At 37.0% G+C, this 22,549-nt stretch overlaps 1 protein-coding gene across 1 annotated transcript in view; it reads left to right on the top strand.

Moving 5' to 3' along the window:
• The window catches only part of MTDH (metadherin), a 28,858-nt gene extending 6,848 nt beyond the window's left edge, over window positions 1-22,010 (top strand). The window contains exons 3-13 of the mRNA XM_088533634.1: window positions 2,335-2,416; window positions 2,768-2,947; window positions 4,454-4,522; window positions 6,837-7,088; window positions 9,631-9,717; window positions 11,568-11,666; window positions 12,709-12,836; window positions 13,367-13,483; window positions 15,519-15,638; window positions 18,375-18,531; window positions 20,168-22,010. Coding sequence (XP_088389760.1) covers window positions 2,335-2,416; window positions 2,768-2,947; window positions 4,454-4,522; window positions 6,837-7,088; window positions 9,631-9,717; window positions 11,568-11,666; window positions 12,709-12,836; window positions 13,367-13,483; window positions 15,519-15,638; window positions 18,375-18,531; window positions 20,168-20,238 — 1,362 coding nt within the window. The 3' untranslated portion in view covers window positions 20,239-22,010. The remainder of the gene's footprint in view (window positions 1-2,334; window positions 2,417-2,767; window positions 2,948-4,453; window positions 4,523-6,836; window positions 7,089-9,630; window positions 9,718-11,567; window positions 11,667-12,708; window positions 12,837-13,366; window positions 13,484-15,518; window positions 15,639-18,374; window positions 18,532-20,167) is intronic.
• Window positions 22,011-22,549: the final 539 nt, after the last annotated feature.

The following is a 22,549-nucleotide window of genomic DNA, read 5'->3' as shown; positions in this document are numbered from 1 at the left end:
GTGAAGCCAGGGCTGCCAGTTATGCTCTGGCAAAGATTGCTGCATTGTCTTTTATCCTGTTAGTTGTGATAAACTTTGTGTGTGTGGGTTCTTTTTGACAGACAAAATAAATATGCCAAACAGTATTTTATATTAATTTGAGGATTAATTAGTAGAATCGATTAATTCTCTTCACATAATACATCTAAGTAAACTGAGTTTTGTGCATAGCTTGTATGTTGACCAACAGACTTTATTCTGTTAGTTGGATATAGGACTACAGAAGTTTTTAAAGACTTGAATTGTCAAATAAAAGACTTCTCTGAAGTGTCTTTGCTTTAAACTTTCACCCTGCACACTTCTTCCTATTTTCAGGCTGACTTTGTGCTTTGTTGAGGAGAGAATAAATGTGATCCTGAAGAACTCTTTTTTTCCTCAACTTTTACTGTGCATTAAGCAGATTTCCAAGTAGGGAAGGTGTTACCCTGCTAGCCTCTAGGCTTAGCATAGGAGTGCAGACGTGGTGTTTGAACTTTGACATGCTAAGTTGAAGCTGCAGTGCCAGGAAATCCATAGCTCTGCTCCAGTGTGGGTGCTCTCCCAGCAGATTGCGCGTTCCCCTCGCCTTGGGGAAGCACGAGCAGAGCACGTTTGCTTCAGTTAAGAACAGTCCCTTTGCTTTAAGCTCTGTGCGGGTAACTTCATAGGCATTAATTACTTGACTTAGGCACTCGTAGTGTCTGTTGTGTTTGTAACATTGTGAGCCCCCACAGGTTTTAAGGGATCTTGTGTAGGTGTTTCTGTTTGTACTGCTTGGCAGCAAGAAAGCTTTGGGTAATGTCACGACTGGGGCTTTTCATATGGTGTAAGTTCTCTTGACATCTAAGAAAGTTGAGTAGGTTCAGAGATTATAAATGTAGCATAGTTAGGCTTAGGTACAAACTTACCAATTTACCATTTGCTGGTTACAGATGAGGATAATTTTTAATGTTGTCTGTTTTCCTTTTAAATGGTGTCTTAAGAAGATACTCTTACAAGTCATTGTGTTTATTCATACTCTCAAAACCAATGATTTTCAGATTGGTTTTGAAACTAGCTTTCTTCTTTTGAGGGGCATTTCAGAAGCTTTGTAGTCAGTGTTTGGTTAAAGGTACCTTACTAAGCACATGGGAGGGCTGTGTCAGTGTGGGTGTATCCGTGTTGTTTGATGCCCTCGTTCAGCAAGCCATGAGCTACATCTGTTCAAATAAGCTCTCCCCATGCTTGCAGGTGTGTTAGGACAGCCCTGCAAATAGACAGTGGGTTTTTTCTCTTTTTGTCATTTTATGCTCTAAGGTTGCACTAAGCTATATCTCTTTGAGCAACTGCCTTAAAGTTTTATGATGCACTTTGGATGTGCAAGTTTGGAGGCACGTGCACTACGTAATGCTGTGGGACCTGTACTGCATATGTGGTAATTTAGCTATTGCCAGTTCTGAATTCTAGAGCATGTCATAATTTTCTTGGACAGCTAGGGCTAGCAAGTCATATAGTCTGTATCCCTATAAAAAGCTGGCCATTAGTCATCCCTCAGTTACCAGTCTTATTCTGACATTAGCATGTATTACAAAAGGATGTCCAATATTGTTACCAAGGCATTAGAAAGCAGGTAACCATTGCTTTGTATTAGCTTACTAAAAGATTAAACCCCGAGGCATTCTGTGCTAAAGGTCATCTCAATTCGTTGAATTGTTTTTTGTACATCTTTTTCTCAACATCATCTTTCTAACATGGTATATTCTCTCTGTTGACCGAAGCAGCATGCAGAAATAAATGCATCTGTTCATTTAGCTCTGCTTGAATAGCCGAGCAGCAGAAGCTGGTGATAACTTTAAAAAAAAAAAAAAAAAAAAAAAAAAACTGTGAAATTACAGTGTAAACTCTCATCGCTGTTCTCTTTCAAAGTAACTTTCCATACTGGAATCCTCTTCTCATTTTAAGGCATCGGTGATGTTCTTTGTTCCTCAGTATATAACTTTATACTTCCTTTTGTACAAAATAGGTCATGCCTGAGTGGAGTCTCTTACCAAACAGTTCATGTTTCTCTGTCTTAGAGCTTTCTCCACGAGTCCTTATGCTTGGTTGCAGAAGTACTACTTTGCCTCATGATTTATATACTGCCTAACCCTTCCATGTTACTTCAGTAGTCCTGGTTTATATTTCTGAATCAGTACTGCATAGTATTCCTTTCACTTCTGTCTATACAGGGGGTTATTCAGGGAATTTCATTTTGTTTGCTTTTGATTTTTTTATATATTCTAAATTAATATGTGATCAGAAAGTAATTATTAAGATAAAGTTTTATTTTTATTCTAGTCAAAGAAAAAAAAGAAATCAAAGGGAGATGCTAAAGCAGTTCAGGATCCATCACGTCTGGATGGAAAGGAAGTTGATGAAGGTACTGAACACAGAAGCACAAAAATGCAGTCAGACATATTTTGGCATAAATGGTATTTAAGAATTACTTCTATGCATGTTTTATAAGGAAACATAGTAAACGGAAATAGTAGGGCCCTCATGTTGTTCATGTTTTTATCAATGAAACAAAGTATCATTGCATTGCAAACAGAAAAAATATTCAGTGAATTGCTCATGTTTTCATACTAATGTTGAAGTTGACTGCCATATCTGTAACTTTTTTTCAATAAATCAAACATAGATTCAGCCTGCAGTTTGATCTGAAACAAACTTTTTCCTTTCTACTTTCCAACTTATTTGGTGACGTTTTTATTTGGGGGCGGTATTTTAGGAGCCTGGGAAACTAAAATCAGTAACAGAGAAAAGCGACAACAGCGCAAGAGAGACAAGGTATTGACCGACACTGGCTCGGGAGAACTGAATCTCCAAGGAATGGAAAATGCAGTGACTGTTTCCATTGAACAACTGATGCCTGCACCTTCACTTCCAGTCGGTCTCAGAAAAAATAAAGGTATGAGAGAGGTGTCAAAACTAGAAAGTTAATGTCTCTTACAAAGTAACAACTCTGTTTACATATACCCTCGATATATAGGGAAGGTCTGAGAAAAATAATTTCTTGAGAAACCATTTCAAGCTATTTAAAGATTCTTTGCGTTGCATAGGACTTGTCCCCCCTCTGTTATGCTGTTTCCTTTTTGAGCCACACTTTGGAGGGAAGTCCTGAAGAGAAACAGGAGTTAGTGGCTGAAGCACTGGCTTCCATGGTATTGCTCTACCAATTGAGACATGATATATGGGTATCTAGAATTGCCCATATTCCTTCATTTGTGCTGCTACTGACTCTGCCTGTTGTGTCCCTGGAGACTTCAAAGGCAGTACCAGCTCCCTGCCTGTTTCCTGCCTGCCTGCTTGCAGGAAAACTGTGCACGTGAGTGCTCTCCCGGGCCATTCTCTGCTTTAACTGCTCAGCCAGTAGAGTTTTGCTTCAGCATCTGATTTATTAGCACCTATGCTAAATCTCTTCATAATTATCAAGATATCTGTCTGAGACTTAGTAATCAATTATTATAGCTAAGGAGTAACTAAGGAGTTGCAAAGTTTTATCTTTTATGGCTACTAGTGTTTCAGAAAAGTCATGGGTTGGGTAGATTTTAAACCACTAGCAACTCATACTTCTCTGTGATAGAGAAGTAGTTCAAGAAGCTAAAAGACACTACAGACACAGCCAAGCAATTTAGATTTTTATGTGCTTTTAACCTATTGATACACTTTGATACTTAAAGTAGAAGAAGCTGCAATGTTCTAGCAAAGTGGCAGGAAACCTGAGCCTAACTGCTATCTTGTACCTTGTTGAGTTATGTTGAGTTATATGTCTTAGCTTACTGGTGTTTTATTACTGGCACTTGGCATCTTTGAATGTGTACTTGTCCTTGGGGACTAAATTCAATCTTTTTGTTTTTTGGCTTGTTTTTCCCTCTACATCTTTACATATAAACAGTTTCAAGAAATGCATAACTGCAGCTGCTTATATATTCTGTGGTTATCCAGGACTTATGTAATCACTCTAGACAGAGTCCATAACACACAATGTGCTCTTACAGATCACACTGTGGCAGATTAATTTGAAAATAGTTCAGCCGTATCTAGCCTTTTTGTGGTATGGTGTAAGTTAAAATATCTGTATGTTTCTGAAATGCTTAGTTTTCCTTTGCTTGAAAATCTTAGCATGCCTTGGGTTTCTGCCTGCAAGTCCTGGGAAACTAGCTAGAGTTCTTTGAATTCCACATTTACCCAATTCATTGGCCTAACTCAGAGTTGAACTCAGTCTGTCTATAAAACAAGCAAAAATAATAAAAATCAGAACATTTAATTTTATTCTAAAGCTTTCTAGTAACACCTTAATTTTCTTTAAGATATCATTGCACTTTGTCTGCCCCCCATCATATTAGTAATGAGTACTCTTTATAACTCTTGCTGTTTGCAAAACTTACTCTGTCTTTTTCCACCTCTTGATCAGGTGACACACTTCTGAACGTGCAACTCAGCAACTCTAAAACTGCAAAGGGAGAGTCAGCCATTCCACAAGGTAAAAGGCTATTATTGCTAGGCATGCTAATAAACTAGAAGCGTTGTACAAAAGTGAAAACACCAGTAGTCAGTGCAGGATGGTGTACAGCTACTGATCTGGAACTTTATGCAGCTGGCCCTTCTAGTTAAGAATCTTCATGCCAGCCTTATGAAATTAATCACTTTTTGTGACAACTACTTGTTTGTCCAAAGAAAACCTTAATATAACTAACTACAGTAGAGTTCGAAAATACCAGTCTTCGTTATAATGAAGTCTATGCTTGCTGCAAATTGCATACCCATGGGTTATTAAGAAAAATATTGTATATATCATAAACAAAATTGTTAAAATACTTGGTCACTTTGCACTGTCAATGGAATGAATGTTGAATCCTAGCTTTATTTATTTATTTATTTATTTGATGAAACTGATCTAGCAGTGTTTAAAGTGTTAGTTTGTCAAAATGAGATCAGGATAGTTGTTTCGTGTTCCTAGCTGCACGTTAAGCCAACATTAGTGGTGTTGCTTTAATAAAAAGTAGTCTGTGTAATTAAGCAAGTCAACAGCTATTAAAAGCACCCAGATTCAGAAAATGAAGTTGTTTTTCAGAGACTTTCAGAGACTTTTCAGAGACTTCAGAGACTTTCAGAGACTTCACATGCAAACTTTTTGAAATACATCACAGAAGGAAGGAGTCATACTCTCTTCAGAGATGCATAAGGAGAGGACAGGAGACAGACAGTGCTCAAGCTGAGTAAGAGAAGTTCAGATTAGCCTTGGGGAGAGGAAGACTTCAGCATGTTTCGAGAGATGCTGTGAGCTCTCCAGCCTTAGTGATTTCCAGAAATTGGATAATGTACTGTAATTTACCAGTTAGACCTGCTTTGAGTAGGAAGTTGGACTAGGTGACATCGAGGCCCCTTCCAGCCTTAAGTTTTCTGTGATCCTGTGAAATGTTGCCAGTTATAGAGAAGGTAAATGTTAATGGTGGTAGCCTCGTCTGATAAACAGATAAATCAAGCTTTTCCTTCAGGACTTTGGCTACCTTACTGCAGGGTCACAGAAGAATTTTTAACCACCAAGGTCCAAATGGATTTCTCTGTCATTTTTGTTGTTACCTGCCCCTAAGGCATTACAGTATCCACAGAGGACACTGACAACAAATACAAATGCTCTGAAGTTGTGTAGAGAAAGGATGGTGTTTTTAGGAATAAAGTTTGACATTTTATGTCTTTCCGAATTTGGAAATAGGATTTGCCTACTCAAGCTATTTAGGCACTTTATGATCTCCCTGCAAATAAGGATGCCTTGGATGCAGCGTGTTTGTTTTGCAAATATATAGGAATATGTTTGAGAACGAAAATATTTAGACTGCTGTTGTTTTTTGTGGTAGCTGTCATACCTTTTGTTGGCATATGATGCTGACTGAATTAAGCATCAGCTCTTGGTTGACTCTTCTGCTCACAGTATGCAGATAGTTCTTGATAAGTTTAAATCAGCAATTTCTCTGTTGAGAATTGTTTGTGACATGTGAATCAGGCTGGGTGCTCGGGTGACTTTTACATTTTGCATGAACATTAAGGTTCATTATGAAATCCTCCTTACTGTATTACTTGGTGTACTATGGAATCCTTTCAAAACATACATTAAACATGCTATAACTGATAATTAAAAAGGCTGTCATAGATTTAAAAACTTGTCTTTTGCATTAGTGTGGCATAAAATATATTGGTTAAATTATAATTTTTTTCTTTAAATTTTATGAACTCCATGCTTGAGTGTAATAGCTATCCTCTTTGAAAAGTCCCTGTAGTGTTTGAGAAGCACTTCCTACTTCTTCATTTTTTTTTTAATTATTATTTTTATTTTTAATTCCTGCTTGGAAAACTTCTGTAGCCATCAGGGTTACACTGAAAGACAGAATGTCTCCTGCTTTGTATGGGGCTTGTTCCCTGCTGGATAGGAGAAACGACCTAGCAGCACTCATTGTCTGTTCTTCCCTCCCCTTTTGTTATTAATTATTGTTGTTACATAGAGACACTGGTCAGCACAAGATGCTAGCCCTATAAAGAAGAGGACATGGAATAGAGGGTAATTTGGTGCTGCTGTTTCCTCACTCATCAACTTGGAAGACAGATGGTGATTATCATCTGAACTAGAAAAACAGCTGAGAGAGCAGCAGCTCTCTTCTGTATTGCACTTGTATAGCAAAGCTGCTATTCATTTGTACATTTGTGCTTTTTTACTGTTAAGTATATGTGCATGTACATAGTATTTCAGTTCTTCATTTAGCTCTTGTTTACATCGTGCTTTTTTAATGTTTTTATTTAAGTTTCTGCAGGATTGAATGAAAGCCATACTGTAAATGGAGGAAGCTGGAATGAGAAGCCTGTAAAAATCTCCTCACAAATTGGTGTAGGGGAGGAGAAATGGACATCTGTGTCCTCAGCTGCAGCTGGGAAGAGGAAGACAGAGACGTCAGCTTGGAGCCAGGATGCTGGAGATGCTAATGGAAATGGAAAAGACTGGGGCGTAACCCTGGTGGGCAGGCCTTGGAAAGAGCGTTCTTTGTTCACTCCTATTGGTAAGCTATTCTGGGAGAATTTTGCTTTGTTTAAGAAATACTGTGTTGGAAAAATGCTTAGTAGTGAATCTCTTGAATAGCTTTATGCTTATAGGGTCAAAGGGAAAAAAATCCTTGAGCAGTCTAGTGAAATGTAAATTAAGCATTTTCTGTTTATTGTAAGATCTGACATAGTGGTTTATTTTCTGCCCTGCTGATTTAACTGGGTTTTTGGAGGCGTCAGAAGAAAAATCTGGAAAGTGATATCGAATTTTTGATTTCTAAAATTCTGATACTAATATACTAAATCATTTTGAAATCTAACCTTTTAATGTAAATGTCCTAGAAGACAGATCATAAATCAGGTCTGTTGATGCTATATAAGATCCTCTGTATCTCTGTCATTTCTGGCATATGTTTGCCTAGGCTCCGTCATGAAGATTGTTCAGCTCCAATGACAGATAGTCTCTTGGAGTGTCTCACTGTTTTTCCTATTACAAATTGTTTTTCTTTAGTCTTCTCCAGTATCGTTTGTAGAGTATTGCCAATTGTGTTGTCCAGAATAAACAGGGAGGAGACTTTGCCACAACTTTCTTATGAGCAGGTGCTGCATTATAGCCCCAGTCTGTAGTATAAGCAGTCTTAGTTTTATCTAGTGAAATGCGGTGGTTTTTTGTTTGGTGGTTGTTTTTTTAAAAAAATTATTTTTTTTATTTTTATCTCCCCTCATTTTAGTCAGCAGTATTTCTTTAATATAGTTATTTGTCCCACATATCTTGAAATGTGGTGCCAAAGCCTAGACCTGGTATTCCACCAGAAGCTTTACTACTGCTGAGTAGAGCAAAGGTTTGCTTTGTATTTGTTAACCTTATCCTGCATTAATGAAATATTTATTTTAATGACTGAACAGCTTGAGCTTGTTATGTTACCAGGGGGAAATCACGTTTGACCAGGCTGATTCTTTTCTGGTAAAATGCCTCGATCTGTGGGGGAGTGGGCAACCATGGCTGTTATTTACCTCAGCTGTAGTGTAACTTTCAACACATTCTCCCACAATTGTTTTGTATCCACTTTCATTTGTTATGGCCAAAAACTAGATGGGTTAAAAGAAGAGGTTAGGCCCAGAAGATAGTGGTTTATGTATCATGCTCTGTGGAGGGCCCAAACCAGGGGGCCTGGTTGGGCCTGCGCTTAGACGTGTTCATCTTCATCAATGGAAGTGGTGGCAGTGTCATTCACTTCAGATACGTAGATTGCATCAAACTGGTAGGACCCAACTGATGCACTCAAGATCAGAGCTGCCACCCAGAGGGATCTCAAGAGGCTGGGGGAAGGAGCCAGCAGGCACCTTGGGAAGTTCAGCAAGGACAAAAGAGTGAAGTTCTGCATCCAGGAAGGAAGAACCCCCAGCTGGGGCCTGGCTGGCTGAAGAGCTGCCCTGTGGGGAAGGGCCCTCTTGGGGAGAGAACTGCATGTGGGGACAAGGGACACCAGCAGTGGCCTGGGCTCTCCTAATGGGAGTCAGAGGGTGGGAAGCAGCGACTGTTGCCCCTCAGCTTCACGCTCTTTAGACTGAAGCTGGAACTCTGCTTCCAGTTTAGGGCAGTTAAGGTGTTGATCAGCTGGAGCAAGTTCAGTAAAGGGCTACCAGAACGTTTTGGACTAGAGCACTCTTCCAGTGAGGAGATTGAGAGAACGGGGCTTGTTTAGCCTGGAGCAGGAAAGGCTTTATAGAGGCCAAGCAGCAGCCTGATGGTCCCTGTGAGCTTCTCCTCTCTCCAGAGACAGCGCAGGGCTCCTCAGTGGCACAAGGCAAGAGGATGAGAGATAGTTGACACAATTTGCAACAGTCTGGATTTTCAAGACTTTACTTAATAAAACTCTATGTAACCTTGTCTGACCTCAGAGCTGACCTTGCTTTGAGCAGCAGGTTGTACTAGAGCCCTCCTAAGGTCTCTTCCAGCCAGATCATTTTTGTTTGCAGCTCACTGTAACACAAGTAGTTTTTGTTCAGAGCAGCATTCTAACCAGCTGTTTCTTTGGACATATTTTTACCATTGAATATTTCTCCTTATTTTTTTCTATCTTCTTTTTAACATTGAAGTATCTCTCTTTTTTTTTTTTTTTTTTTTTTTTTTGAATCAGTATCTCTTATTTGTCAAAAACTACCTTGAAGTTGACCGTTCAAAGTATTTACAATTTGCTGCAAGCCGAGCACCCTCTACAGAGCTGCTGGTATGCTCCATAACATCCATAATAATGGGAAAAAGTAACAGTATGAGGCTCAAAATAAAGTAGCCTTTGCAAATTGTTTATATATAGAAATGGTTAGAGGGAGAAACACCTTAGTTGAAAAAACCTCTCAAATTGAAGATTCATAGATACCTCTGTCAGCACCAATGGTCACTTAGTGAATTAATGCTGTTAATTACATCAAATGTTATTAATATTGCTCTAGCTTCTTTTGCTTTCCTGACCCCATGTATCATTAAATAACTACCTTTATTTTTAGCAATGCCCGCAGTGGGAAGGTAGCTCTGTTTTTATTCTTCTTTCCCCACAGCTGCTTGGAATGTGGATGCCAGGATCAATACCTCTGAACAGAATTCTTCTTCCTTCACTTCATTTGGATTAACTCCTGGAGTATCTGGTACGTACACCCTTACAGAGACTTTTCCCTTGCTTCTCCCTGACCAGGAGGAAATAGAATTTGGAAAGAATTTTGTAGTTGCATTCAAATTATGGAATAATAATGTAGTTTTTAAATTCATTGTTAAGAGGCAGGCGATACAAATTAAAAGGTGATATATCCTGTTCTCTTTCATATCCTTCCTGTTTGTGTTCAGTCTCAGGAATGTTCGGTCATTGCTCTGTCTCAAGTTAGGGGTCTGAAGTTGGCTTTCTAGGAAAGCCTGTTTACCCTGAACTTCAACTTCTGTGGGTTTTTGGCTTGCCTTTTTGTTTGTTGTTGTTTTCATGAAAGAATTGAAGGAATATTGTTCAAATGTGTTTCATAGGCAGTTTTTTGAACTTCTAAGTCTTTGCTCTATAGAATGAGTGAGAAATCTGAACTCTGGACTCTCTTGTTTCGAGGGCAAAATAGTTGCAGAGTTACAGACCTGGCTTCCTATCAACTTTTGCGTGTGGAAACTACCAATATCCTGAGTTTTACAGCAGTATATTAGATAGTGAAGGAGTAGTTTGTCGTGTTTCCTGCTCTTGCTTACATATTCCCATGGTCTAGAAAACTTGGCATGGCTATCTTCTTTTTGGAAGTAGTTCCAAAGTGCTTATGCACTTAAGGATAAGTTGCTATTATTGCAGTCTATAGTCTGTTAACTGAAACTAGAGGTCCTACAGCTCACACTAGTGTTTCGTTTTCTGCATGCATGTCGTGCCAGTGTAGCAAAGAATTTATGTGCACCAAGGTATAATTTATCAGACTTTATAAGGAACTGACAGCTGTTCACTTGAAGACTGACAGAAAGCTTGTATAAAAGGACAAGGACAGGAAGAAAAAAGTCTTAGCCAAGCAAAAGGTTTTTGTATGGAAAGCTTAAGTTTTCTAGGGGAGCCATTTAAATTCAAGTTCCATCTCCAGGATGGAATTTGGTACGTAAAATACATATATATATATATATATATATATATACACACACACACACACACATATATATATTTGCACACACATATATAAATACATATACATATATACAGAGAGAGAGAGGAATAATTTGTGAGATTCACAAGTACGATGAAGAATGCTCGTTATCTTTATGTAAGAGGACCATTTTGCACAGGTGTTTATAAAGTAAGGAGAAGCAAATAATTGTATTTTCACTTAAACTTTGTTTCAAAAAAAAAAAAAAAAAGTACTTCTCTTATCATGCTTGGCCTTATTCTTGCTTGTGATGCATAATGCTGCTTTTATGTTCCTGAAATATTTTACTCGAGAATTTGATGTTTTCTTAGTAACGAGTAATTCAATACAGTGTAATTTATCAGATTTCTTCGTAGCACTCTAAGTCATTGGGCTTTTTTTGTATGATTTGATTGTTTTTGTTTTTAGCTGCTATCAGTAGGAATCCTTACTGATGCAGGCTAAATAAGTTTACTACCCATAAAAATTCTTTGTGCTTTCCAGTGTAGGGAGACTGCTGTCTCCCTAAGTCTTACAGAATGCTGTTTCTATCCTCCTTTTCCCATCATTATTGTATGTCTTATGTTGTTATTCTTATCTGTCTTACCCTTCTTTTGAGCTATCATTTTTTTCCTTTTTCCTGTTCTTCTCTGACTTGAATTTGCATCTTCCATCCTCAGTTTCCTTGTCTTCTGAGTATTTTTGAAGAACTTACATTTCTGGTTCTTCTATGCACTCATTAGAAGGCTAAAAGAAAAAAGTCCCTGTCCTTTCTTTCTTATTTTGCTTTGAATTTCTTCACCAAAGAGAATTTGTGGAGGTTGTAACTGACAAGTACAACTGTCTTTATTTCTTTCTAGGATCCAACAATGAGTCAGCTTCTCAGGCTGCTACTTCTGATTTTCAGTGGGATTTAAGTCATGCTCAAGCCCCTGTTGATGACGAATGGTCTGGGTTAAGTATGTTACTCTAAAATGCTCATAAACAAAAATCATATTTTCCGTGTCTTTCAAGTGTAGCTACATCTGTTAGCTACTTGCATTAGCCAGTAGCTACCCTGTGAAGAATAAATGAGATGTTTTACCTTGATTAAAGTTAAATATCAATTTAAAGAAAGCAGATTACAGGGAAAAACATTTTGATCATACTATATTTTTAGGCATAATATTATATTTTTAGACAAAATTCTTGATTATGCAAACTCAAAGTAAAAGAAAGTTTATGTATTTTGGGGCAGTTCTGGCTTTTGCTAGAGAAGCTGATAAAGTAAAACATTCTAATTCACTGTGAATTATAGGAAAAGTCTACTATGGGACTGGAAAAGATGTGTTGCTCTTAGACTGTGTTTGAACAACTGAATTTGCTTTTATTTATTGTATTATGTGGTATCTGAATGAAAAACTGAATGTAACATAAGACTCTTGTATATAATCCAATTTGCTTCCTCATTCAGCAGACATTAGGAAATTTTAATATACGTTGAAGTTTGGCTAGAGGTCATTTGAGATTATTTCGAAATTGTGTTTACTGATGATTTTAAAATACCTTCTTGTTGTCCTTATCACAATGTCTCCCAAAATCATGGCTGTAGTATAATGAAATTACAGGCATATCTAAATAGTTACTAGCAGAAGTTCCCCTGAAGAAAGATTTCAGCCTAAGTTCACCTTTTGAATTGTATTGTAATTGATATTTTCCTTTAATTAAATCTAAAAATGTTTGATGGTGAACAACTGTTCAATTGTCCCTCTTTACACAGTTTATTAAAAAGACTTAACTGCTTTGAGACAATTTAGCTGCTGCTGTGATTCATTTGTGATCACATTGCTCTTAAAATAGCAAAAACTTATCATTACTTGTCATTAAAATGTGTATATTTTTCAGAGATATGGCAGATAGGTGTGTTTTGGTATCAAGAAATGGTTATTTGCATATCATTTTTTCTAAGCTATTAGGAGCATCATTAGAACATTCCTTAAAAATGCTTCTTGATCTTTGCAGATGGACTTTCTTCAGCTGATCCCAGCTCTGACTGGAATGCGCCAGCAGAAGAGTGGGGGAATTGGGTAGATGAAGAAAAACTCGCTCCTGTTCCACAGCCTGAAGAGGCATCATCAGATGTTCAGAAGGTGAAGGCAGTATTTTCTGCTAAGCACCATAACTTTATCCCCCCTGCTGGCTTTTCTTAAAAGGACTTAAGAATGGTGATAAAGGGCATCTCTCACCTCTGTTATATTCATAAAAGCAGCACAATTACATTAATGTGTAACACAAAAGGAAATGCTGACTCTCTTTGAGAGAGTAGAATCCGCTCTTTTCTAACAGCCTCTATGTCATATCTTTCTGACTGATTTTAGCATAAGATATTACCTTATCACCGTGTACCGAGAGGTTTCAATCCTTCATAACTGATCTTCAATAATATTTCTATTCTGTATGAAAAGCATTATTTCTATGACACTGGCTTCATTACCTTTTTTACTCCTAACTCTTCTGTGCCTCCAGGTAGCCCGTTAAAAATGCAGTCTTTCTAAAACTGAACAGATACACTTGTATGCACTGAAGAGACTTAATTGCATATCAATATTTTAACTATTATTTTTATGCTATTGTTTAATTGTGCTTCTAAATATTAAATCCCTTATATTCTTATACTAAGGCTTCAGATAATGAAAGAGAAAAAGCAGACCCACTTCAGAGTGCTGCAAGTGGGAAATCCAAGAAAAAGAAGAAGAAAAAGAAGAAGCAGGGTGAAGAGGCTAACTCTCCTGCAAAGGTAACTTCTAGGCAGTCTGTAAAGTAGTTTGTGAGGAATTCACAAAATCAGTTTATAAAAATGGTTATTATTGGCTTAATGCAAAATTCTTTTGGGGAAAGATGAATTTAATTTCTTTATGGTATTGGATTAGTCTGCTACTATTTTGAAAGAATTTAAGTGCTGAATTCTCATTAGCATTTTCTTAAATTTGGGTGATTGTCTGACTTGTGAGCACCTTTGGCTGGTGCCATGGAAATCTCGAAATGTGAGGAAAGAATTTATCCTGAATTATTTTGCTCCATCGGGTCAGAACTCTGTGACATCTAGCAGCAGCCTTTTTTTCTCTGGTTGGGAAGTTGCCTTGTGTTCTTCTGAAAGACCACCTTCTTGGTGGGTATAGTTGGCCAAGAGAAGGGGAGAAACTGAAGTTCTCTGTTAGGCTGCTCAAACAATTCTGCTAGGATATAGTGGTTGTTTGAAGTGCTGTTGTAGTTTGTGTGAAATTTTCAGTATCAAGGCCTTGTAACTCAGTAGATTGAGCTATTTTATGTGGATTGAGCTATTTTATGTAAATGAGATCTGAACAGGCTGTTATTTGCAAACTGAGGATGGTTGGAGTCTTTTGTGTTATTTAAATGGTTAGTAGCTTTCAAAGAATTACTTAGAAACAATTTTTTTCTAAGCACAACAAAAGCAGATTACATGTTGTTTGCAATTGAGGCATGCTTTAATATGTTAAAGCAAGTATCTTCCTAATAGAAAAAAAGGTTTTTAATTTAGTTTACACTCAGAATACACCTCTATTTCTGTGTGTAGTTGGCAGCCATTCTTAACTTCCATTCTTTACAAAACATTAACTTCTTGGTTGAATCTGAATAAGTAAACTCGGGAGGAGGCAAGAGCTACTACAGACATACTTGTTCTGGGTTTGTTGCTTGCAATTAGCATGTTTTCAATCTGGGTGACTCTAAAATCAATGTGAACTTGCAGTGTTTCTTTTGAGGGGAAGAAGAGGGGATACCAGGACTGCAATAAAATCTGCTTTCTAGCTTTGAAATCTGTCATGTTCTGATACCCAGTTACTAATCTCCGTCTGCTCTGATCCTCGTCCATGACTGTAGATGTAAGTCAATTAATAGGTTATGGTTAATGAGAGTTTTCAGAGGTCTTGTATGGTCTTCAGCTCAATAAGTGAATTCTGCAATTTTTTTTAATGCTCATAAACCACCTTTTAAGCTGAATGTGTCAAATTCTGCTGGGTCTCCCTCGGTTCTGACTTTGAGTTATCTTTTTCACTCAGTCTAAATATGAAAGTGAATAGTTCTTTGTTTTAAGTTTTTAGAAAAAAATGGAACTATTCTTTGACAGGAACAAAATGGATAATGCATGACCAATAGGTTGTCCTTCCATTATTGCAAGTTATTCATTTAATTTACCAGTCTTAAATACATGTAAGCTGCATATTTATACTCTGAAAATCAAATATGTTCATATAAATACCATCTTGCACATTCATTATACTTTTGTGTTCATTCCTGGTTTTTTGACTAGAGTGTCTATTGGAAACATGAGTAGAAATTACTATGACAGATAAGTAAAAGGTGTAAGGTACAGCTCTTTGGAAATGAATATAGACTTGGATTTGTCTCTGCTTGCACAAGATTCCAGGGAGAGTAAAGAGAAGAAAGAAAGAAAGAGAAGAAACCTCCAGCCTAAAACTAGATAACTGTGTTCCACTTACTGTTCCACCACAGATGCTTTCTGATGCATCTACCCTGTAATTACTAGTGTAAATGAAAGCTTTCCCATTGTAAGAGCTTAGGTTTTATAGGTAGCACCAAAGACTCAATTTGGTTGCGGAATACTTGTTAAACCTTAATATGATAAAGAGCTTATAGACATCAATTTAAAGGTTGCATTTAAAATTCTCACTGATAATTTTACATTTTTTGAGAGTAAAGTGTTTGTTTTCTCACTTTTTTTTTAATTTCACACAAGCATAAAGTCAGGACTTTGTTTACAGATAAGGGCTCTTCTTTTGCATCTTCTGTAGGACACTGAAGAACTGGATAGAGAAGCTGGAGAAGAATTTCGTGAGGATACCTCAAAAGCTCAACCACAGCAGGAAATAGCTTTTCCTTTGAAGACCATAAGTACTAGTGAACCAGCTAAGGTAGGTATGAAGAACAACTTAACTGGTAACTCTCAGTTCTGGAGTATTAAAGGCTCGTTGAAGCACTAACATCTGTGATAATGTCACACAGTGAAGATACTGCATCAGGCACTCTTTGTTTATGAATATGAAGGTGACTGAGCTCTTGAATTTTTAGGTATTAGGTCATTTTACACTTAGTTTTAAAAAGCATGTCCTCTCTGAAAAAGCACTATTTTCTAAATTTCTGACTGCCAACTTTCTGTTTGAATGTATAAATAATACTTTAAAACTCTGAGATCTGGAAAGGTAAGAGCTAATAGTTCTTGAGAGTAAGACTGATGTCTTCATTTTTTCATTGCAACAGTGTTAGCCATGTAACTTTTTATAATGTCACTTATACATAGTCTAAGTGTGAATTTTAGTAGCTGTGCTGAGCTTTATTAACGAGTGAAAAATCGTTAGCTTTTGCTAAACCAGTTGATAAACTGAGCATTTGCTTCAGCTGACAGTTCAAAGATATTCTAGGTAATAGGAGCTCTCTTTCATCTTGTCTCCAATCAGAGAGTTCCTTAGGTATTATTATTCTACATAACCACATAGTAGGAAAAAATATCTAATTTTTCTAGTGAGACTGTTTTTATCTTCTATAAGAAGTAGGCTATACTAGTGAGACAACAGTTTGCTATCACACAGCATCTGAATTTTATTTTTTATGTAACAAGTGTTTAGTGATTAAGACTAAAAAAGTCGTAGGGTTCAAATGAAGGTAGCTTAAAATTGAATCTTCTACCAGAGACTGGAGATCACCAAAGAAAAGTGTCTTGCCTGCCCCCCACTTCTTTGTCTTGTCCCCTGCCCCCATCCCTTATTCGCTCTATTTCCCTTTGTCTGAACATGTTAGGGAAAACATCTGTCACTTATCAGCAGGCAAATTTTATATTGAGAGATACTGTTAAAAATCATTCATTAGTAGTAAGTTTTACAAGCTACTGCATGCATATAACTGCTTGTATTAGCAGATGGATCTTGTTGCTTGTTCTGGTTTTCTTTCCTGAACTAATTTGTTGTCGTGTACCACAGAATGTTAATTAAGTAATTCCAAATTTTTGGCATTCAGTAGCAGTAACCACTTCCCTTATTCAAGTCAGGTGCAAAATCCCTCCTTTGGGAAGCTGTGCAGATAGAGCTACCTGTAGCAAGGGTGCAGTTACCCTTGCAGTAATCCTGCAGGCTTCAGTGTTCAGGCCAGGGCACGTTCGCTGTCTGCCTGTAGCTGCTGAATGTCATTTCAGTCTTGAGTTGCTTTGCATGCAGTTGCTTAGTGATTCAGTATTAGCAGCACCCTGCATGATAGCAGGGAGCTGAATCGGTTACGTCAGAGATCCTAGTTGTGCAAGGTGACTCCTCTTCCTGCTTCAGAGGCTGTATCAATCCTTCTGTAATTAAGGATTTTGTGTAGGTGATGATTGGTAACCACAAGACGCTATAGAATTGACCAAGCCAGAAATCTTGCAGCATCAAAGTTCACTTGCTGAACGTAGATAATATGAAATTGCTTGTTGGGGTTGTGGGTTTTTTGGCTTTTTTATTATGATTTTAAAAGAAATACTAAAATTCTAGTTTAAGTAAATCAGTTGTGTATTGGCACAGTAAACTTTAATAAATGCTTTAGGAACTCTTACTTTTTTGTTGTGTAAGCTATTAAAGCTTTTCAACTTTGTGCTCCGTATGATACAGTAAAAAACAGTCTTGGTATTCTGTGGTTTGTGTGTGTTTTTTTTTTTTTTTTTTTTTTTTTTTTTTTTTTTGATGCTTATATGTTACAATGATGGAAACAGTATCAACCGATAAAAATTACAATCTATGTCGTTCTGCAGAATACCAGGGGTTGGATGTAGGTTTCACTGATTCTTGGTCCTGGCTCTTGTAGCACAGCTGTTTAATAACATGCTAAAGTTGGGCTTTTTCTTTCTCTCAACTGATGCACTGTCCTCTAGTATAATCTTACTTGGAGCCTTGTGCTAGTGAGTGATGTGCTGTAGGATCGTATGGCTCTTGTGATCTCTTTGGTCCAATATTTCTACTGGAATATTGGAGGGGCAAGAGGGGGACATTCCAATTTCTGTTTTACTGCACTTAAATTCCAGTGATACACAGTAAGCTACAGTTTATCTTTGCAATGGGAACTTTCAAAATGCAACAGATAATTGAAAAATACTAAGAATATCTTCTACATAGCAATTTATCCTATTGTAGTTTCCATTGTGATTTTTTGACTGCTTTTGCAACTGTCTAAATTTTAATATAAGCACAGGGCATGTTTGGGCCACTTGATAGAAATAACTACAAACACTTTCTGAATATTATAGAAATTTAAGTTTTTGAATTACATCTTTGGACCTACTTGGCTTGAAAAAAATCCATACAATGTGTCACAGTCTTGCACCTGTTCTCCATATGTGTAGAGTCTAAGGAGTTTTAGATTATTCTTTTCTCAACCTACGTTAAAATGCATGGTATGTAAACTGGTTTGGTTTCTCTTGGGTTGTATACAACTAAACTTTTTGGCACTAGATGGCAGTCATAGTCTTACAGCTTTGATTACAATTTTAGAGGATTTTAATATTGACTTAATTTTTCAGTGTCACCTTCGTAGCATCTGCCAGGTTTGCTTCCAGAAATGACAATGCATAAGAGTGTTTTACTGTTGCATGACTTTAAAGTTGTATTTTTTTTTTCTATTTTTGAAAATAGCCTGAGGAGGCTCCTTCGCTTGCTGTTTCTCCTGAGCCATCTGTAATTGTATCAGAAAGTGATTCTGACAAGATCACTTCCCAAGTGCCACAGATGCTGCAAGAGACAGATGTTTCTAGTCCTAATATTAAGCAAAACAGTGTGCCTCCTCCGCAGAGTAAGTATCTCAGTACAGGTCCTTTATCCCCATTCAGGCTGTAGTTTCTCCCATGAGCGTTCTGACTAGGTGGGCTTTAACCATGGTGTCAAGTATTGGTGTTTTCTTTACACATCTTACTAGACTTTAACTCTGGTAGAAGTTGTTTAACAAATTTCCTTTCACTGTGAGGGAAATTGGCTTCATAGGCTTGAAGAGATGTGCGCTGGCCTCAAGCAGTGCTCAGCAGACACTTGGACGTGCCCTTTGCCATCAGGGCTGGAGTTGGTGCTGTGACCAAGTAGTTCTGCCAACGTGTTTTTAAAGGCCTGTTTGCAAGGGTTCTGTGGAACAGATGGGTGCTGACATACCAATTGACAAGATGCTTAGCAATCAGAAATTTGGAAAAGCATGCACAATTGAATGTTCAACCTACTAGTTTTTGGCTTCTCAGCTTAACTCATTAATCTTTTCCTTTTCCCCTTTCTTCCACACCCTTTTTCTTCCATGCTTCTATGAAATGTAGTGGTCATGGACATGTAGCACATGGTTACATGTGCTAAGTAAAGTAGCAAGGTGTCGGGTCATGTGCTTTTTTTTTCTTTTCCCCTCTGTAGCTTAGCAGGGCATGCCTCAAGCTGAACTACTAAGGGCGGCTCGTTGCTTTTTAAGATTAGGCTGTGCCTGGAGGTCTCAAACGTGCTCTCTTGCACTCAGCAACCGTTCTTGCACCATAATACTCAACTCTGCAGTAATGCAATATAAGGGATGTCAGGGTATGAGAGCTTTAAAAACAAACAAGCAGAACATCACCACCCCCTTCACACTGAAGTTTAGCTTGAACGAGAGTTAGTTATTTTGAATAAACACTGACCTTTCTTAAAACTCCCTAAGTGCTGAAGTGCTCATTTTTAATAACAGCTGAAGAAATTTGCTCAGCTACATTAACTGGCTTCTTGGTTCTGAGGAAATTTTAAAACTGAAACAACAGCAAATCTTTTAACTCAGTGTCTCAATTTACTGCTTTTAATTTGGTTTTAAAATGTCAAGGTTTTTGTGACTTTCATGCCTCAGCAAGAAGAACATATTTTGATGTCAAAATATATTTTACCTGACTTACCATTTTTGGTAGCCAGCATATTTTGGATAATCTGTTTCGATAAAGTGACACAGTGCTTCTTTATTTGATATTGGATTACACATAACCACATCTTTACCAAATAACTAGTTTTTAAAATTCATCTTCTAACATTCAGAGATCACTTGTTTAGTGATAAAAATGTGATCTGAAAAAAGCGAACAATTAATGTGCATTGTTTGAGTGTACATAACTTGGATGTGGTCAAAAAATAATAATGACAATACTGTGAATCTTCATAAAGTAAAAAAAAATGAATGGCCTCCTTTGTGCCTGAGTTCTTGTATTTGTTTAAAAAAAAAGGTATGAAATTGGCAAACTGTCATTGTAGTTGCATTTTACATTATTCTATCTGGCATAAAAAGCTCTGCTCAAAAAAAAATGCTTGTTGATATTTCTGAATAGCTTCATAGTAATAAGGGATGTGCTTTGGAGTATATTATAAAATCAGTTCTACATAGACTTTTTCCAGTCATAATGCTGTAGTTGATGTTTTGTTTGTTTGTTTCACCTTTCTAGCAAAGTCTGAAGAAAGCTGGGAATCCCCCAAACAAGTTAAAAAGAAGAAAAAAGCAAGAAGGGAAACGTGAATTTCCCAAGATGGACATGTGTTGCTGAATACTGTCATGAAGATAATGCTGTTTATGCAATAATTTGTGAACATGTACAGAATTTTATATAAATTTCAACCAATTTTTAAAAACAGAACTGCTGTGAACACAAACATCTTTAAAAAGGAATCAAAGGAAAGTAATTTTATGATATAGAAAAACAGAACATGCTACGTTTGAAAGACATTCTGAGGAGTCTGTTTTTTCCAACTTACGGAGAGAGATATTAACTAAAAACTGGTTTTACAACACAGTGCCCTGTTTACAACAGATTATACTCTCATCTACAGCTGCGAATAAATGATTAATTTTAAGGGTTTTCTGTAAAATAATTGTCTGTACAATAGCGGGTGCTTCTTGCCTCTCTTCGGAGAGATGCATCAGAAGCACAGAATGTCTACCATGGGAATTTGTTTCATGCCTAAATCAAAGTGCTTTGATTAATACGTAATCTGCCATATCTGCCATATAGCGAGCTGGTTAGCGCGTCTGCTAGATATTAAAGGAATCACAAGTGCAAATCATTAACTATTTGTACAGTCAAACCTTCATGGGTTATTATATGAAGTTAACAATAAAACTGCTTTGGGTTAAAAGTTTGAGAATGTGATTTGAAACTTGAGTATGGTTCATGAAGTTATTTTTGATAGTGTCTATTACCTTACTTGAATTGTTGAAAATAACAGTATATTTTTAAGAACGCAGTAATGTGCATAAAATGAGGTTTTTTTTCTGCTTCATTCCCTACAGATCTTGATTCAGATTCCCATCTAAAACTGTATCCCTTTGACTTTTAATCTCATGGCTGAGTTTAAATTAAATGTCCCCTCCCCTTAGCATTTATTAATTTACTGCACCCAATTCTGTTCTTTATTACCAAAACTCCAAAAAGCTAGATTTCACTCACAAATTATATGAAATTTAAAAGACTTGGAGAATTGGAGTGGCTTCAGATGCTTTAATTGACATTGTCTAGACCAGTTATCAGGAATACTATTTTTTTTCCTGCCTTAACCTCTAGTATAGAGAGTGTGTCTAGACTTCTGAACAGGTTTTTATCAAAAAAAGGCATTCATGCAAGTATAGCAGTTGTAAAATAAAGAACCCTTCCTGTTTGAAACTGTTGATTAAAATGGTGTTTTAAGGTGTGTTGTCCTTTTCACGCACTGTGTAATTACATGCTAGCAAACTGGCAGGTGCGTTTGTATCTATATGGTGCATGCTCAGCCATGTACATTGTATATAGCCTTTACAAGAAGTTGCTTCAGAAGGATGGTAACTAACATCACCTGTTGAATTCTGTTAACAAAGAGCCATGATTTTTTTTTAAATGGTTGCCTTTTGGTTTTGTGGCACGAGCAGAACTGTTAACAGCTGTAGCACATGGTACTGTAGATCCAAAAATCTTTTATTGTCTTACTGTGCTTGACTGCAGTTCAACAGTATTGCAAGGCAGGAATAGGTAACGAAACAAGCCGGGTTTAACTGTACTGAAAAGGCACTTGCTGATGGGGAGCTTTCCTAATAAATGGATACTAACTTGCACAGGACTTAACCCCTTGTATATCAGGAATATGCTTTCGTGTTCAGAAGTTTTGTTTAATTCAGCAAAGTTCTAAATCAACTCGTTAAAATAAACTGAGCGTATTGACAGTATTGATTTATTTACTTGGGAGGGATTAATGCCTAAGATGAAGACTTGTCAGGATTTGTGTAAACTATATTTGGAACTGAAGTACAGTTTTCAAGGAGTATTAAATGCAAACACAGATTGAATATTACAAAATCATGTAGAGTCCCTTCTTGTAAATAATAATTTCATTTTATTTGCTTCTTTTTGTAAAGGCAAAACAAATACCTTTTGAATTCAGGTTTGTAATGTATGTCCAAGATGTCTGTGTATTGTGCTACAAGTCTCTTCTGTAGAAAACGTGAAGATCCTAAGTCTGAAAGACTGCCCTGGAGAGCTTGCACTGCATACAGCTTGTCTCCTGCAGATAAACGTGGTGGTAATCACTGGTTAGTAAGCTCGAGCTCTTGAATAGCTCATCATTCTGAACCAAAACTAGCTAACAACATAGGAAACCTGCTAATAACTTACTCCTAGGCAGCAGCATATAAATGCATAGCCTTCCTTTCAAAATGTTGGTACCTATTTAGCAGCACCTCTTTTTTTCTTAAAAAGAGAAAAAAATGAGCAGCTTCAATGTCTTAAAAATCTAGACTTGCTTTATTTGACATTCATTAAAGATGTAGTACCTACATAGCATATTGTCTCTAAGCAGAAGCT

This window comes from Tinamus guttatus, unplaced genomic scaffold (assembly GCF_059628265.1).
Source record: "Tinamus guttatus ecotype Peru unplaced genomic scaffold, ASM5962826v1 Tinamus_guttatus_pri_ptg000510l, whole genome shotgun sequence".
NCBI lineage: Eukaryota > Metazoa > Chordata > Aves > Tinamiformes > Tinamidae > Tinamus > Tinamus guttatus.
This window is presented reverse-complemented; position numbering and strand designations above follow the sequence as displayed.